The 17,003-nt window shown below is 39.0% G+C and overlaps 1 protein-coding gene across 1 annotated transcript in view; it reads left to right on the top strand.

The window, feature by feature from the left end:
* The first annotated feature begins 1,858 nt into the window (after positions 1 to 1,858).
* Positions 1,859 to 17,003, top strand: part of LOC114054225 (protein phosphatase 1 regulatory subunit 42-like) — a 47,041-nt gene continuing 31,896 nt past the window's right edge. The window contains exons 1-5 of the mRNA XM_027877398.1: positions 1,859 to 1,947; positions 3,968 to 4,188; positions 6,933 to 7,099; positions 11,412 to 11,550; positions 14,205 to 14,321. Of these exons, the coding sequence (XP_027733199.1) occupies positions 4,060 to 4,188; positions 6,933 to 7,099; positions 11,412 to 11,550; positions 14,205 to 14,321 (552 nt within the window). The 5' untranslated portion in view covers positions 1,859 to 1,947; positions 3,968 to 4,059. The remainder of the gene's footprint in view (positions 1,948 to 3,967; positions 4,189 to 6,932; positions 7,100 to 11,411; positions 11,551 to 14,204; positions 14,322 to 17,003) is intronic.

The following is a 17,003-nucleotide window of genomic DNA, read 5'->3' as shown; positions in this document are numbered from 1 at the left end:
AGGATTCAAAATATACAGCAATAAATTTCCATTCCAAGAAAGCCTGTAAGACAAATACTACACATTGTGTTCCGAGATCTCCGTTTTTTCTTTGCTTCCTTTTAAGTTCTTTTGTTCTCTGCTGTGCACTTTTTACTTTGTTCTTTTTCATATTTTCTGACAGAGATGACCATCTTTAGCAAGCATTCTTTAACATTTCCTTTGTCTCTTTCGTTACTGACAATCAAAGGATCGCTAAAGTTATTTCCAGGTTTTCATTTATCAGGAAATCTTGAGTATTTTAACATATGCTTGGAAGTCATCCTGTTCTGGTGTTTTGCTAGACTGAATCAAATTCGATGTTTGTTTTGTTTTGTTTTGTTTTTTGTTATTGGCAATCAACAAACAAAAGTCAGAAGAATCTTGAATTTCCTTACAGCAGTCAATAGTATTGTGAAGACGTGAATTACCGTGAAAAATGGCTCGCAAAACCCTGACTGCCTCTTCTCATGGGGAAAAAAAAAAGAGTTCCTGTCCTCAGGGAGCTCCCATCCTAACTTATGTATGTGTATAAACCATTTTCACAAATGTTTTATGGAGATGGAAAAAGTAGGGACCCAGGTCATAGTTACTGACGTTGCCTTTTCTGATAACAATACCATCTATGACATTTTCTATTCTGTAGTGGAAATGATGGGGTGCTTGAGTGCTTGTGCTTGGACCCCCAATTTCTCCCTAGCCTCAGAAACACTGTCTCTGACAATCACTCCCTAGCCCAAGGACACTGTGCCTAGCAATTACTCCTGCATGGGCCCCAGCACGACCCTTACCTCTCTCTCTGGTGCAGCTACACAAAGCTGGGTGAGAGAGTGCTGGGCTGCTCAGGCCCCAGCCCTCAGATCATGTCTTTGGAAGCCTCCCAATTCCTTAGTAAGCTCCTGTCTTGTGAGAAAGCTTTCCCTTGTTGCAGAGCATTCTCTACTCAGGACAGAGAGAGACGGGGGTGTCTTTTCTGGCCCAAGGACTCTTCCTCCTGCCAGACTGCAAAGATCCATACCTCTGTCATCTCCCTCCCTGTCTGGCATACTCCCTACACTTTCCCATCCATAGCTCCCAAAGACACCTGGACCTTTGAATTACCTCATCAGTGTTCCTGGCATTCCTTTCCCATGCCCTTTTCCATATAAACCCCAGCTCCATCCTCAGTCTCTCTAATTCTAAGGATTCCTTAAGAATCCTTGCCCGCTGAAAAGCGCAACAATAAACTTTTTTGCCAACTTGACTGCTGTACTCCAGTGTTTGAGGAGTCTCAGCCTCTCTGACCGCAATAGAAAGAGCTCTGAATAGTTGAGAAATTCATCTGATCACCTATAAACACGGATTCGGGAGACCTCGGGACGGTAGCTCCGACAACCATTCATTAACTCAGGTGTGACCAGAGCAAACCCCTGCAAAGCCCGGGGACCTCCCTTCACTCATCCTTCCAACGAGCTTCCCCGGTCCAGCCTCCGAGGTTTGTGGCGAGGAAAGCGCTTCGAAAACCTTATTATTAGATCTCGTGCGCTCACGACCGCGAGGGGCTGGCGAGACGCCCGGACCCTGTTGGGGGGGGGAGGCTGCTCACAGAACTCTCCCCCCGCCCGCTTGGAGACCGCAGGGCCGCGGCACCCGGAGAGGCTCGGCCCGGACACCCGAGGCCTCCACGCACTGCGATACCGCCCGGCCCCCGCTAGGAGTCAGCACGCGCTGGTCAGCGTCCCGTCTCCATGGCGACGCGCCGGCCCGGTGTGGCGAAGACGGCCGTAGCGTTGGAGCTGTGTCCCGGAAAAGACAAACAAACGGCCGCAGATCTTGGAAGCGCCGGAGCACGGGGCGGTTTTCAGGCCTCGGGCGGGGGAAGAGTCCTCGAGGAAGCCTCCCGAGGAAGGCGGAGAAGGGGAGAAGCCTCCCGGGAGAGGGAGCCTTCCGGTGAGGGCTAGAAGATGTGATCTTCAGGGACTTTCGGAGCCGCCGGGGGGGTAGGGGGGCAAGGGTCGGGGGGGGGCCGAGAAGGGTGGGTACGACTGTGGGGATATGGGGGAGGAGGGCGCCAATGGAAGGGGGTCAGCTGCACAGCTTCACCGCCGGGCGAGCCTCGAGGAGTTCAAAGTGAAAGGCCCCCCTGGGGGGAGGGGACGCCCGGGTGGTCCCCCTGCCGACCCTCCCTCTTCTCCCCAGGCCCCGAACCCCAAGAGCCTGGAAAGAGCCACGAGACCCGGCTCCCCCTCACAGCTCTGTAGCTCTGGGACGAGTAATTTACACCCGCTCCGAGCCTCAGTTTCCTTATCTGTAAAATGAGGGGTTGGACTCAGTGCTCTATATGCCACTAGCACGACCTTGCCGTGAAAAACTACAAATTGTGTCCTGTTGACATGAAACTTCATCATATAACCATTAATAAATTCTTCCTCCTAGAAACAGAGTATTTTGCTATACAAATGACTTCACAAGCAGGAACCAGATTTGTTTACTAAGATTCAAACAAAATTTGATGTAAAAATCCTCTTAGGTCTGTGATGGGGATTTTATTATCTTGAAAGGATTTGCTCATAATTGTACTAAAGTGGGTTAAATTTTACATTCTGAATATTCTAATGATGTGGATAGTATTTAGGCAGTTTTAGTAAACTGTGTGTATATATATATGTATGTATACATATATATGTATATATGTATGTATACATACATATATATGTTTCTAGGGTATGATTGTAAACTGCTTATTTTCTTTACTGAACTCCACCATATACTGTTTACTGAACCTTGAGTTTCATTGTAGAATACACCATAACTGAGTTCACCAGTTGACCTATACAAATTAAGGATTTCACCTACTGAAGGTTCCAGCTGCATATGTTTCTCCTGTAATTACATGGCCTGGAACATTACTCAACTGTAACCTGTATGTTTTGTTGCAGTTTTAATAAGAATATTATAAAGCACTTAAGGAAATCCTGCAGGACCGTCATTACCTAAATAGACATTCTTCTTGGGTGGTTGACAGCAATTAGTTATCTTAAAAGTTAATGCACATATAAAAACATATTCCATCATTAGCTTTTCCATATTAAGCAGACTTTATATGTTCCAAGTTGAAACAGTGAATATAAGAATACATACTGCTTACTGTATGCTTTCACACTTTGAAAAATTCGTGATTTCATTGGTGTGTGCACCTTACATAGTGTATATGTTAAATAAAGATACCAGAGATTTAATTAAAAAAATTATTAGATTGAGTGTTAGAAGCCCTAGGCTCAGCCATACCATTCAAAATTTAGAGTTGGACGATAAGGGTCACCTAATCTACTCCCCTCATTTTATACTTTATTGAAATTGAGGCGTGGAGAGATGAAGTAACATACTTCAAGTTATATGAGGAATAAGTAGCAGAGCTAGATTTTGATCTCCACGTCCTTTGATTTCAGATCCAACACATTTTCCAGGCTGTCTTTTATTAGTTGTGTGACTTTGGGCAAGTCATTTCTGTGACACTCAGTTTTCTGATTTGTAAATCTGGGCTTACATTGAATATAGTTGAGTTACTTAACCCAGCTGGGATATTGTAAGCCTCAAATGAGATAATGTGTGTTAAATTGTTTTATAAATTGAAGTAACATACAAAAGTAGTTGGGTTATTCTAGTCCCTCTTATTGCAAAATAAATGTGACAAAATAACTTACCTACATAATTTAACTTCTTTGGGCCTCATTTTTCTCAAGCCAAAAAAAAAAAAAAAGGGAAGTTGGTCCAAATATTATATTTTTAACGATCCTATTCACCACACTAGAATAAAACAAATGTTGTTCTCATATTACAGTAGATGATACAGATAGGAGGAAAACCAAATTTTAAAAACAATATCTTTTTGCCATATAAGTTTTGTTGAAGGAAATATCAAAGAGTAATTTTCCTGTAAATTACCATACTAATATTGTTTTTCTTTAAGTTTTAGGAAGCCAATCATAAGAAAAATTGCAATTGCTTTTTGAGATGATATGAAATTAATTTTACCTTGGAATTAAACTTTACTGAGAAATTATGGTTCGACTCACACTGGATCTAGTTGCCAAAACTGCCAACCAAAAGAACAAAAAAGAGGAGAATATTACACAGTATTTGAAGAAAATAACTCACCTAAACTTTTCAAACAAAAACATAGATGTAATTGTAAGAATTCTTATTTTTTACATAAAGTAAAATTCTTCTTTTTGATGTAATTTCTAATATAGTAGGATTTAGGAACTGATGCTATAGGGTACTTTTTTTTTCAGTCACTGTATCTTCATAAATAAGCTTATAATTTACTGTGTTTTGTTTTTTGAAATGGTAAAACATTTAATTGGTACAGAAATTAAAAAGAAAGCAATGAAAACAATAGCATCTACATTCCTGACCGAGCATAGTATAGTGTCCTTCTAATTTCCCCCCACAAAAATAGGTTGGGACTCAAACACCTCCAAGCTTTTTAATGAGATAGTAAAAGCATGAACACAGACCCTCTGTAGCCGAACTGTACTATAGGAATCAATGGCTAAAGACTTCCGTGAAGGACTGGTCTAGTATCATCTGCTTCCTTGTTCATTATTTTCAGTCACTTGCATGTCTCAGTGAAGGTCCTGGCCTGATTTAACTCATGCATTTTTCATTCTAGTTTCCATTTGTCAGTTTTCTATAGCTCGGATATCTCACTCGCTGGCTGTGTTCCACAAAGTCATGACAGTGATGGTGACTTTTATTCTTCTCCATCTTAATGGAGAAAATCTTCCCCTGGATGTGGTCTCACATTCCCCCTAAAAGGCAAAAAAGCAAGTTTCCTTCATTACTAGTAATAAACCCCCTACCCTACCCCCTTTCCACACCCACCTCCCAACTGTGTAGCAGGCTTCTTCCCCACTATCTGCATCTGTGTAAAAGCCTGGTATAGGGGAAGGAACACTGGTTCTGGAGGCAAGGGACCTAGAAGTATTACATACTCTGATACTTCTTACCTTTGTGACCCCTGGACAAGTCATTTAACCTCTCATATTTTTAATTAAGGGACTGGACTAGATGGCTTCTTGAAATCCCTTCTGGCTCTAATCTCTTATAAATCGAATTCAGGGATTTGGGGGTATCAAGTTTCAAAGGTCAGATTAGACAAGAGTCAACAGTCCTGCAGAGACTTGAGATTGATACTTTGGTGCTTTTTGAGCCTTTTGCTCTTTATCCTCATATTTCTCATCCAGTGTAGCCAATCCTGAGCCTTCAAGTACATAATCTACAGGTGTAGAGCCTGCAGAGGGGTAGGCCTGATGGGTGAGGAGCAGAAGTGCTAGAATCACCTGTACTTTCTCACTGTAACTGGAAGAGAAAGGCTATCCTCTTTTCCCCACCCCTTATGAATAAAAAGTGGCAACATTATTCCAGTTAGCAGTTGATTTTTTTTTTTATATCTTCAGTTTACTGTGAGCTCAGAATCATCCTTGTCTCATTAAAAGAGTTATTGCTGAATCACTGATGCAAACCAACAATTTTTTCCCCCCAGAATAGGGTTTATGAAATGTAAAGTCCTTCCCCCAGCCATTTGCTGGGGGAAGGAACAGTCTCATATCGTAAAACCTTTCAATTTACTACTAGTTTCAAATTTATTAGAGTTTATATAGATATTTGTAAAAAAAAATAAAATAACCCTTTTATTTTTTAAACTACATGTTAATATCCATAAAAGTATTCTATTAACAAACTGAATTTGAAATAAATAATACCTCTCTGGGCCTCAGCGTTCCCATCTCTGAAACCTCAGTGTTGTAATATTCTAAAATTTAGAGCAGAGGTGTCAACCTTGTGGGGAACAAATAGCCTAGGAAATACCTGAACCCACAAAACCCCTGAGTAATTGGGAAATGTTTAACAAAATAAATAAAAATACAACATAGATAATTTTAATTTGTAGTTTTCTGAGGCAGGGATCTGTTTCTTTTTGAGTTTTAACACCATTGATTTAGAGCGGTGATTTAAAAGATTTCTAAATTGAATGGTTTAGCTATTTTTAAAATTTTCTGTGATTAACAAGGAGAGTACCATACTTGGAAAAACATCCTGACATCTAATCCTTTTGCACATATAATTTAATTGAGGTATGTTTAAAGACTAATTGGATTGGTTCAATCAAAATCTCAAGATCTTACCCTGTATATATGGGTACTTTCAAAGTTAGATTTTTCTCAGTGTTTATGCCTTTCTATTTTGCTAAATGCTTTTAGAAGCTATATTAATATTTTTAGGTTTCTGAAATGCCACTTAATACAGCCAAGGACTGTATAGTAAGATAATCATCAGTTGAATTGTGTTGCTAGTTTTACTACCCTAAAGAATTTTTTAAAATGGGAAGTTAGTCTTTGGCTTTGACCCATTTGCCCTTCACTACCCTTTCCTCTTCCTACCTACCCAGATATCCAGTGCCCTCATGGTGCCTCACACAGATATGTCTCATCCCCAAATGCCCTCTTCTCCCAAATTTCAACTTCCATTCTCCTCATTAACCTTCCCTCCCCTCCAAAACTTCCATTCCCTCCCCTATGGAGCTCTCAAGAGAAAGGTGAGCTGAAATAGTTCATGTAGACTCCAGAATAACCAGAGCTTGCATGTAAGGGGTAGTGTTGGCACTGGGAAAATCTGGCTTAACATATCTAAGCTTAATGAGAGTGTTTCAGAATGTTATAGTCTGTTTGTGAAACTAACTTTTGAATGTGCTACTTGATGAAAGATAAGATAGATATCTTTAAAATGATTAATAACTCTTTATAAAAGTACCTTAAAGTACTTAAAATATCTAAAATGAGTAAATAAAGTACTTTTTAAAAAATTAAGTAAAGAACTTTGTAATAAAGTTAATGTTGAAAAATCAGTAAAATATATTTTTTCTCTTTTAGGATGACCTCTCTCTATGCAAAAATCTCAGTGTTTTATATTTGTATGATAACAACATTAGCCAAATTGATAATTTGAGTTTTGCAACAAATCTAACACACCTGTATCTACAGAACAACTGCATATCATGTATAGAAAACCTCAAATCATTGAGAAAACTTGAGAAATTGTAAGTGTTGATTTTTTTCTGTTACTGGAAAATTTCAATTTTTACATGTATAATGACTTGAAACAGTTGAGATAGAACTTCCTGAAGACCTAAATATAGTTGTAATGAGTAATATTTGCCACTGGGAAAGCCAAGTAAATATGTAGAAGTAATTTTCATCTTATATTTACTGTCCATTGCCATGATTCCAGTTGTTTAGTTTCAAAAGTAAATGGCATGTAATAAGAGTGATTTTCCTTTGTGTCTCCCAAGTAGCTCACATTATTTATAGGATTCTAAAGCCTACACTTTAATAATTTATTTATTGTTGCGAATTATTTTCTTTTTTGGTAAGGCAATTGGGGTTAAATGACTTGCCCTGGGTCACACAGCTAGTAAGTGTTATGTATCTGAGGCCGGATTTGAACTCAGGTCCTCCTGACTCTAGGGCCAGTGCTCTATCTACTGTGCCACCTAGCCACTCCTAAAGCCTGCACTTTAGAGGCAGCTTGGTGTAAGGCATAGGGAGCCAGCCTTGGAGGCTTAGATTCAAATTCTGCATCTCACCTAACTTTGTGACCCTAGCCAATTAACTTAACCTCTCAGTTCTCTAAGCATCTTCCTAAAACTGTAAGTTTTATTCCTCTCCATTTTAGCGGAGAAAAATATCTCGGTGTTGTCTCGTTTTGTCCCTAAAAGGCAAAAAAGCAAACTCCCTCAGTTACTGGTAATAAACCTGCACTGAAATAGTTTTTTCACCCAGGAATTTGCTATACTAATGAAATAACAGGCCTGCTCAATATTCCTATTCCTGTCTATAGTTTTCAAAGCACTTTATCTCTGTTATCTCCGTCAACGTTATGAGGTGTAATGCTATTATTCCCATTTTATATAGACAAAGAAAAGCTAAAGCCCAGCAGGGTAATGTGATTTGCTGAGGGAGGTATAGTCAGTAAATGCTGAGGTAGTTGCTGAACCCTGCCTGGTCTTTCAAACTCCGAAGTCTGTGACACTGTCCTGTATGTCCATCCTACTGCCTTTATGAACCTGCCTCATTGCTTTAGAGCTAGCTTACTTACATGGTGAGAAATTAAACAAGCATGATTTTGCATCAAAGAAATGTACAAATCCTCTTCTAATGCCTCATTGTGGCATGGGGGCAACCCTGGGTACTGGAAGTCTGTATCATTGGAATACCACTTCTGGCAGGTTTTAGCATGCACTGGCTCTGGAGTCAAAAAGATCTGAATTCACATCTAGCCTCAGACACTTACTAGCTGTGTGACCCCAAGCAAGTCAGTTAACCCTGTTTGCCTTAGTTTCCTCATCTGTAAAATGAGCTGGAAAAGGAAATGGCAAACCACTACAGTATCTTTAACCAAAAAAATCCTCAAAGGGGTCATTTAAGAATTGGACATGACTGAAAATGACTAAACAGCATTATGTGTCAGGCACTATGCTAATCGCTGGTGATACAAAGAATGGCAAAAGGAAATCCCTGCTGTCAAGGAACTCACAGTTTAACGCGGGAAATGACATCCTGGCGCTTTTGTATAAACACAGCATATTCAGAATAAATTGGAAATAATCCCCCCAATAAGAGGTGAAAGCACTAGAATTAAGAGGTATCAGGAAGAGCTTCTTACAGACAGTTCCGAGATTGTAGAGTATGTGGAAGGTCCTGTGTGGGGTTTTTCTGCTTCTGCAGTGACACATCAAAGTGGCTAAAGGGGACCAGAAGGTACAAAGAATCACATGGCTTTTAAGTTATCTATAAACATTAAGTTGTTGTTTGAGGGGAGGACCTATGATTATGATTGTGACTATGATTATGACTCCACCTATGATTACAACTCCAAAACGTCTGCAAGTAATGCCTCCAACCCCCACCCCCCTCCAAAAAAAACCATAGCTTGGGCACAGATTTAACTAGAATTCCTGGAAGAGGGAAAGCAAGTGTTTAAAATTTTTTTAATGTTTTTATAAAGAAAGTAAGTGCTGGAGAAAAAGAACTGTGTAAGAAAGAATATGAAAGGGAATTAATAGCTTAGCACATGAGATTTGAAACCTTGCCCAAGCAGCGAACTTTGTGAAAATTAGAACAGACCAAAGAGAAGCCAGTGCCTCCATGGGACAATAAATATTAAAGCAAAATCAAGACTGAAAAAACAAAAGAAAAAGTATTATAATAAAGGTATAGCAAAAACAACTGACCTGGAAAACAAAGAAAAATCTAAAGAATCACTAAACCATCTGAAAGCCATGACTAGAAAGAGTGCCTCAACATTTATATCAAGAAATTGGGAAGTGGGGAGGGGAGGAAGGATTCTGTCCCGATCTCTTAGAACCAGAGGGCAAAGTGGAAATAGAAAGAGTCTGCCAGTCACCTCCTGAAAGAAAATTCCCAGGAATGTTATAGCCAAAATTTAAGAGTTTCCAAGTGAAAGAAAAAATATTTCAAGTATCCAAAAAGAAAGGATTCAAGTACCCAGGAGCCACATGATTTAGAATTATATAATTAAGCAACTGCCACTATGAAAGAGCTGAGAACTTAGAATACACTGTTCAAAAGGGGAAAGGGAAGGGAATAAGCAGTTTTTATAATTCCTACTATGTGCCAGCACTGTATTAAGTGCTTTACAAATATCATCTCATTTCATCCTCACAGCAATCCTGCTAGGTAGATGCAATTATCTGTATTTTACAGTTGAAGAAACTGAGGCAGACAAAATTACTTGCCAACAGTAAGATAGCTAGTAAGTATCAGAGGCCGCATTTAAACTCGGGTCTTCCTGACTCTAGGCCAAGTACTCTATCCACTGAAGCACCTAGCTAACTCAAAAGATACGGGTTTATAAGCCAAGAACTAACTTACCCAGAAAAACTGAGTATAATCCTATAGGGGGGAAATGGATTTTTAATGAAGTAGAGAACTTCTAAGCATTCCTAATGAAAAAAGATCAAGGCTGCATAGAAACTTTATGGTTAAAACACAGGAGTTGAGAGAAACATAAAAGTAAACAAAGAAACAATCATAATGAACTGAACAGGGATAAAGTGCTTATGTTCAAATGTGGAGAAATGATACATATGTATTATCTGAACTCTATTACCATCAGGGGTCATAGAGTGTAATTAGACTAGGTTTAGAAGTAGTTCTGATATGGCTTGATGATCTTAAGGGGAAAATGGCAATTAAGGGAAGAGGAATACATTGAGGCTGGGGCTGGGGAGGGCTGAGGAAGGGAAAGGAAGGTTAGGGAAATTTGTCTCACATAATCGGGGTGAACTAGTAGTCAACTAATAGACCACACAGAGGACTTTCCACATAATCTACAAACAAGGATGGAAGGCAGGGTGGGGTGAGACTGACACTTGAACCTCTCCCTCATTTGAGCTGGTCAAAGAATGGTGTTTTCATCTACCATCTTAGACTTTTTTTTTTTAAACATTTCTTAATATGAGGCACTGAGTCAGAGCGTTGATGATAAGGCAGAGCCAGGAGAAGATCCCATACTTCTGGCACTCAGTCTGGAGTTATCCGCAATGTTAAGCTTGCTGAATTTCTTAAAAGCAAAAGACAAAAGCCAAATTTTAGTAGCTGTAAATGAACATTTCATCTTAATATTTTGGGCCAGTTGTTCAGATCATATTAACCTGTAACAAGGTTCTTAAGTTTCCTTTGGAAAAATAGTCTGGTTAGATAAATTTTTGGTTCAAAAAAATTTGGAAGTTGCCATGCTATTCCTGTAGCTGTTAATTAGATGATCTGGAAGAATTACTCTGAGTAATGATCTGCAACCAGAATAGATACTTTTGCCTTGTTAGGTACATACTGAATGAATAAAAATAGAATCTAATTGGATTTAGCATTTGAATTTTCTAGAAAAGAGGCAAACACTAACCCAATTAGCTATTTTTAATCCACACTGAACTCTTCACTAGAAGAAAGAAACTAAAGTTACCGCAAGAGTGATAATGGATTAAGGTTTTGAAAAACTACTTATAGTCTGGAAAAGTTATTAGACCCTGAGCCAAGTTACCTAAAAGAGATGATGATTTTTTTAAGATATTCATTCCAGATAAATGGAGAAAGTTTAAAAATGGACAAAGTTTTTCCGAGGCAGAAAATACTCAGTGATATCATGAAGTCCCTGTCAGCCCTGTGACTATGAGTGTTGACCCTAAGATATTTGTAGAATGATAGAATATTAGAACTAGAAGACCAAATGAATGCTGTGGGTAGTTTATTTGGAGTCTTCATCAACAGTTTTCAACACTAGTTTCCATGGAATTATATTTCCAAAATGTGTGTTTTTATTTTCTTCTGCAGGTATCTGGGTGGCAACTACATTGCTGTAGTAGAGTGTTTAGAAGGACTAGAAAAGCTCAGAGAGCTACACATTGAAAGCCAGAGGCTTCCCCTTGGAGAAAAGCTTCTTTTTGATCCGAGAACTCTTCAGTCTTTGGCAGTAAGGCCATCTCTTAGTTTTCTGATAAAGCAGTTTGGTGACTGACATATTATAAAGGAGATTAGTGGAAGATAATAGATTGACATTGTGTACATTAGAAATTAATATACAGAGAGTTAATATTTACATAGCACTTTAAAGTTTGCAAAGTACTTTACAAATATCATCTCGTTTGATCCTCACGGCAACCCTGGGAGGTAGGTGCTATTATTATCTTCATTTTACAGACAAGGAAACTGAGGCAAACAGAAGTTTAAATTATTTGCCCAGGGTCCCATAGCTAGTGTCTGAGACTATATTTGAACGCAGGTCTTCCTGACTCCGAGTCTGGCACTATATCCACTGTACCACCTAGCTACCTAAAAAAAATGCGTATCTGGGTAGATATAGAGGGAAGCTAGGCGGCTCAGTGGGTAAAGTGCCAGCTCTGGAATCTGGAGGACCTGAGTTCAAATCCGGCTGCAGGCATTTACTAGCTGTGTAAACCGGGACAAGTCACTTAACCCTGTTTACCTGTTTTCTCATCCGCAAAATGAGCTGAGAAGGAAATGGTCAGATACAACTGAAAAACAATTGAGAACACACATGTAGATATAGAATAGACTTGTATCTTTAAATACCACCTATTTTAAATAACATTTGCATTTTTAACAGTGATCTTCCAGACCTTTAATACCTTAACCCAAAACAATGAATAATGTTGGAATTTCAGGCCCCAGTACATTGGAAAACTATTTAGGAGTGACATGATCATGATATTTATTGACTACCTGTGACACATTAGTGAAAACATGTATGGTAATGTGTATGTGTGTGTATAATAAGCTCCTTGAAGTCAAGGATGGTTTCTTACTCATCTTTGTATGCCACCCAGTAACTAGTTTTGTACAGAGTAGACAATAAACATTTGGTGATTTGAATACATATGTATATCTGTATATATACATACAAACAGATGCAGCTCTTAACTGTATGTGTATGTGTGTGTGTATATATATGTATATGTATATATATAAATAGATATGTAATGAGCTTGTGTCTGTATATACATATATATTTCCTAAAAAGAGCATTTATTTATTTTTATATTGCTAACTTATCATTTAAGCAAAGATTACCTTGGTGCTTAATATTATTACTGTTATTTATTTACAACATATTCAGAGGAAAAATTCCATAGGCAAAACCTATAAAGCTACTGGTAATAAGGGATTTTTGTGACCTTAATGAACTTTTGGAAACCATATCATTATGAAACTTAAGTTTGCAGGTAGCAAAAGGTTGAGAGAGATAGCCAGTATATTGGATGACAGAGACTAGGCATCAGGGAGACCTAATTGGAAGAGATTGTCCTGTTTTCAGAACGAAAGATAAGGCAACAGATTTGATTTGAGCCTTGTAGAGATTTCAAAAGTATTGGATATCTGTTGGCCCCTTAATGTGGTCCAGATTCTGTCACAAAGGAGAAAGACTTTAGATAGCACTGGGGAACAGATTGGGATTTATTGGAGGTATTGTAGTCAAAGATATCAAGGTCCACTATCCTAATTCCTGAAGTCTCCTCATATACAATGATGGTATAGTAGAATGAACTTTGGCCTGGGAGTCAGGAGACCAGAGTTGTATAACCTTGAGCACATCATCCCACCCCTCTTTCCAACTCTAAGCTTCTCTGATTATACACAGCAAGAAGTATATGCCCTGTTGTGGCTTAGGGCTGACCCTGGGTTCTTGAAGGCTGTCAGCAGAGTTCCTCCCAAACCAAAAGGGCTTCCAACAGGGTGAAAGTTGTTGTTGTCCTTCATTTTCTAAGAGAATCAATGACATCATGAGGTGATGTCTTGGCTTGCTTGTAAGTTGGATTTAAGCAAGGCAGACTTTCACAAAGTCATCAGCCTCATTCCCTCACTCTTCCCGAGTCATCAAAATCCAGCATCAGGACAAAAATCAAATGATTGGCAATGGCCCAGGATGCAGTGGATGACCTTGACATCTTTGATGGCTTTGATGTCTGAGTGCTCCACAGTTCCTTGCTTCAGCCATCTTCGTGGCCACCATTGGAACAAATTGTTCTCCTCCCCCCAGGGAAGTCTTCACGTGCTGTGGGTAGACATTCCCCTAACTTACCAATGGGTTTTGAGGCCTGTTAGTTGCCTTCAGCCTGAAACAGTATACTGGGGAGTGGCTTCTATGCATCCTACAGCTTCTTGGAGCCACGGGTGAGAGTTGGGTGAATCAAGTGGACACCAGAAGTGGACAAGCAGCCCTGAAAAAGGTTCAGCAAGCCCTCACACCAGAGGTCATAGTCTTCCTGAACACCCCATACACCCTAGCGGGATAGAGGACAGACCTAGTAATAGACAGTCTGTGTCTTGGTTGTCCAAGAAGTAGCCAAGTTCAGAGAGAGTGTGGCAACAAGGTTATGAATTATATTGTAAGCTAACTAAGTCATAGGAGGGTAGCAAACTGTCAGTGGAATGATAACTTACAGCAACAAAATTACAGATTGTTGAAGTATTGAAATAATAAAATAAAGAGATTATATGAATGATTTCGAATTTTTGATCGAGAACTAGGTATTAAAAAGTTACCATATATGATATTCAAATGGGTAGTTTCCTAACATATATTTGTCCTAATTAATTTTCTTACAGAATTCCCTCTCTATATTAAATATCAGCAATAACAATATTGATGAAATAAAAGACTTAGAAACACTGGAGAACCTAACTCAGCTTATAGCAGTTGACAACCAACTTCTTCATGTGAAGGTATTAAGGGAAATTTTGGTAGAGAATTTTTTACTTTTAATTGACTATAAAGTTTTCTACTTTAAAACCTGTCAGATCACTCTTAAGCTATACTATAAACCACAACTATTTGCATCTCTCTCCAAATCTCTTCCCCCTGGAATCCTTTTTTTAAGGAAAAAAGTAGTCGTTTTCATCCTTCGTTATTACCATGTTGGTGGGCTGTTTTATTTCATGGTAGTTGTAACAGGAGCTGTTTGGAAAGTTTGATCAAAGAATTTGAAGAGAGGTAATAGTAATCCTATTGCCAAAACTAAAAAAGAGTTTTAAGAATTATGCATGGTATTTAACTGCCTCAGTCAAGCCTTTATGGGATAGTTTTTTTAATTTTTTCTTCCAGATCTGTTATATTTAAAAACGTAATTCTAATTAATGCATAGATGAAGTTATAGTCTATCAATTTTCTGATTAATGTTGCTATGGAATTATTTTTTGTGATTTTAGGTGCATTTTTGTTGGGAGGTGATAAAAATGAGTATTTTACTTAATGTCTCCCCACTGGCTTTCTAGGCTGTCCCTCACTCAGAAATGACTGCCTGTCACATTCTGTTCCCATTATGTAGCATCTATGAGAACACTTTACTGTAAGTTACAAAGAGCTTTTGCGCACATTATCTCAGGGGCAATAGAGAAAGAACCCTAGATTTGATGTCAAGAAACCCAAGCTCCAAACCTCACTTGTGTGTGGCCTTGCCAAGGCACTTCACCTGTCCAAGCCTCAGTTTCCTCATCTGTAAAATAGGGATAAAAATACCCATAATTGCCTCACATATTGTAAGAATCAAATATGTATAAATCACTTGCAAATCTTGAAGCACTGCATAAATTTATGTTATTAATAAATCTTAAAATTTTATGTAACATAAGCAGCTATCATTTGATTCTCTCCTAGGTAACCTCCAAAATGTCATGTGATCCTGATTTTATAGACAAAGAAACACGTTCAGAAAGGTTGTTGAGAATGCCTAAGACAACAGACCCATGCTCAGGCTATGAGAACTAGCCAAGTGGTTAAGCAGAGGGATGCTCTGTCCCCACGGAGGCTGTGGCTGCAGATGTCTGCTCTCTTACATGTGTAACAATGCAGAGTCTCCCGAAAGGTTGGTTAGCTAGCTCAGTCACCGACTTAGGGTTTGGAGAAAAGCAAACCAGAGGATTTAGAGACTGACAGCTAAAGATGTCTGCTGAAAATCAGCAAACCAGAGTAGATTGCAAATGGGTTTTTAATCTCCTTGGGCAATATCTGCATGCCTGAAGCCAGGCGTTTGCAAAACTTCTGTGTTTAAATCTTTTTTTTTTTTTTTCCATTCTCCATGTTCATAGGAGATAGGAAGAGGGACAGGACCTGTGATTTCTCTGGTATAGGAAGAAACTCCTACTGCCAGTTCAGGTCAACACCTTCTCTGCGACTTAACATCTTAAGAAACTTGCTGAGGGCACTGAAAGGTTGTGACTGGACCAGGGTCATCCAGCCAGGATGTGTAAGAGGCAAGGACTTGGAGTTAGGTCATCCTGGCTCTGAAGCCACCTTGATTGCACGTCACTAGCTGCTGCTTCTTTTATGTCCGCCATGGACTCAGTAGTCTTTGGAGATTGGCCTGGGAACCTAACCATCGTGGGCAAAGCTTATGTGGGAAAATTTGTGTTCCTCGTTATCTTGTATTCCAAAAGTTAGCAGATTTTCAATTCAGAAAATCTGTGTTATGGTAGAGTCAAGTACCTACAAAAGATGTAATGTATATGAATGTTGGAAGTAACACAAGAGAACCTATTGAGGTTTTTTGGTTTTTGGTTGTAACACATTACAGGAAAAAAAGAAAGAAATATATGTAAGAAGTAAGATGAGTCCATGGGTTGGTAGGAGAGGCAGTGTGATGTAGTGGATATAGGGCCCTCCAAGTCTGGAAGACCTGGATTCAAGTTTGGACTCTGACCCATCCTGGCTTCCTGAAAGTCACCCTCTCAGTGCCCCGCAAACAACTTGATGATTATAAATTTCAGAGAACGTTCTGATCCACGTTGGTAAAAGGAGCCTTTGAGAAATTGCCAATTAATTGCCCATTGTCAATTAAATCACAGGTCTGGATCCCCCCAAAATATAATGCAGTTGGTCTTCCATTTATAGTTGTAAATATATTCTGATCTTGTCTACATGATGGTAAATGGATTTGTATGGAAAGAAATCAATAAATGCACTTATATCTGCTTGACTTTGGCATAATTAGTCCTGCAAAGCTATATAAGATTCTAATTCAAGGATTACAATGGTCCAGCAAGTAATAAAACCAATAATCCTGGAAGCCTGTCCATGCAGAGCCATGTCAATGGGACACTGCAATTCAAACTAAGTATTTTCTTTCAGAGTCTGCCGTGGCATTGTACAGATGAGCCTGACTAAATATAGAAATAAATAGATAACACATAAGGCTTTAAGGTTTTCAACACACTTTGCGTATATTATCGCATTTTATCATCACAACAACCCAGAGAGGTAGGTGATATTATTACCTCCATTTTACAGATAAGGAAACTGAAGTAACCAGAGGTCAGTGACTTGCTCAGGGTTATGTCGCCATTACCAGAGGCAGAATTGGAACTCAGATCTTTCTGAGAATTAGTTCTGCCCCACAAAATGCTGATTTG

The sequence above is a fragment of the Vombatus ursinus genome, unplaced genomic scaffold (genome assembly GCF_900497805.2).
Source record: "Vombatus ursinus unplaced genomic scaffold, bare-nosed wombat genome assembly UNPS02014812.1, whole genome shotgun sequence".
Taxonomy (NCBI): domain Eukaryota; kingdom Metazoa; phylum Chordata; class Mammalia; order Diprotodontia; family Vombatidae; genus Vombatus; species Vombatus ursinus.
This window is presented reverse-complemented; position numbering and strand designations above follow the sequence as displayed.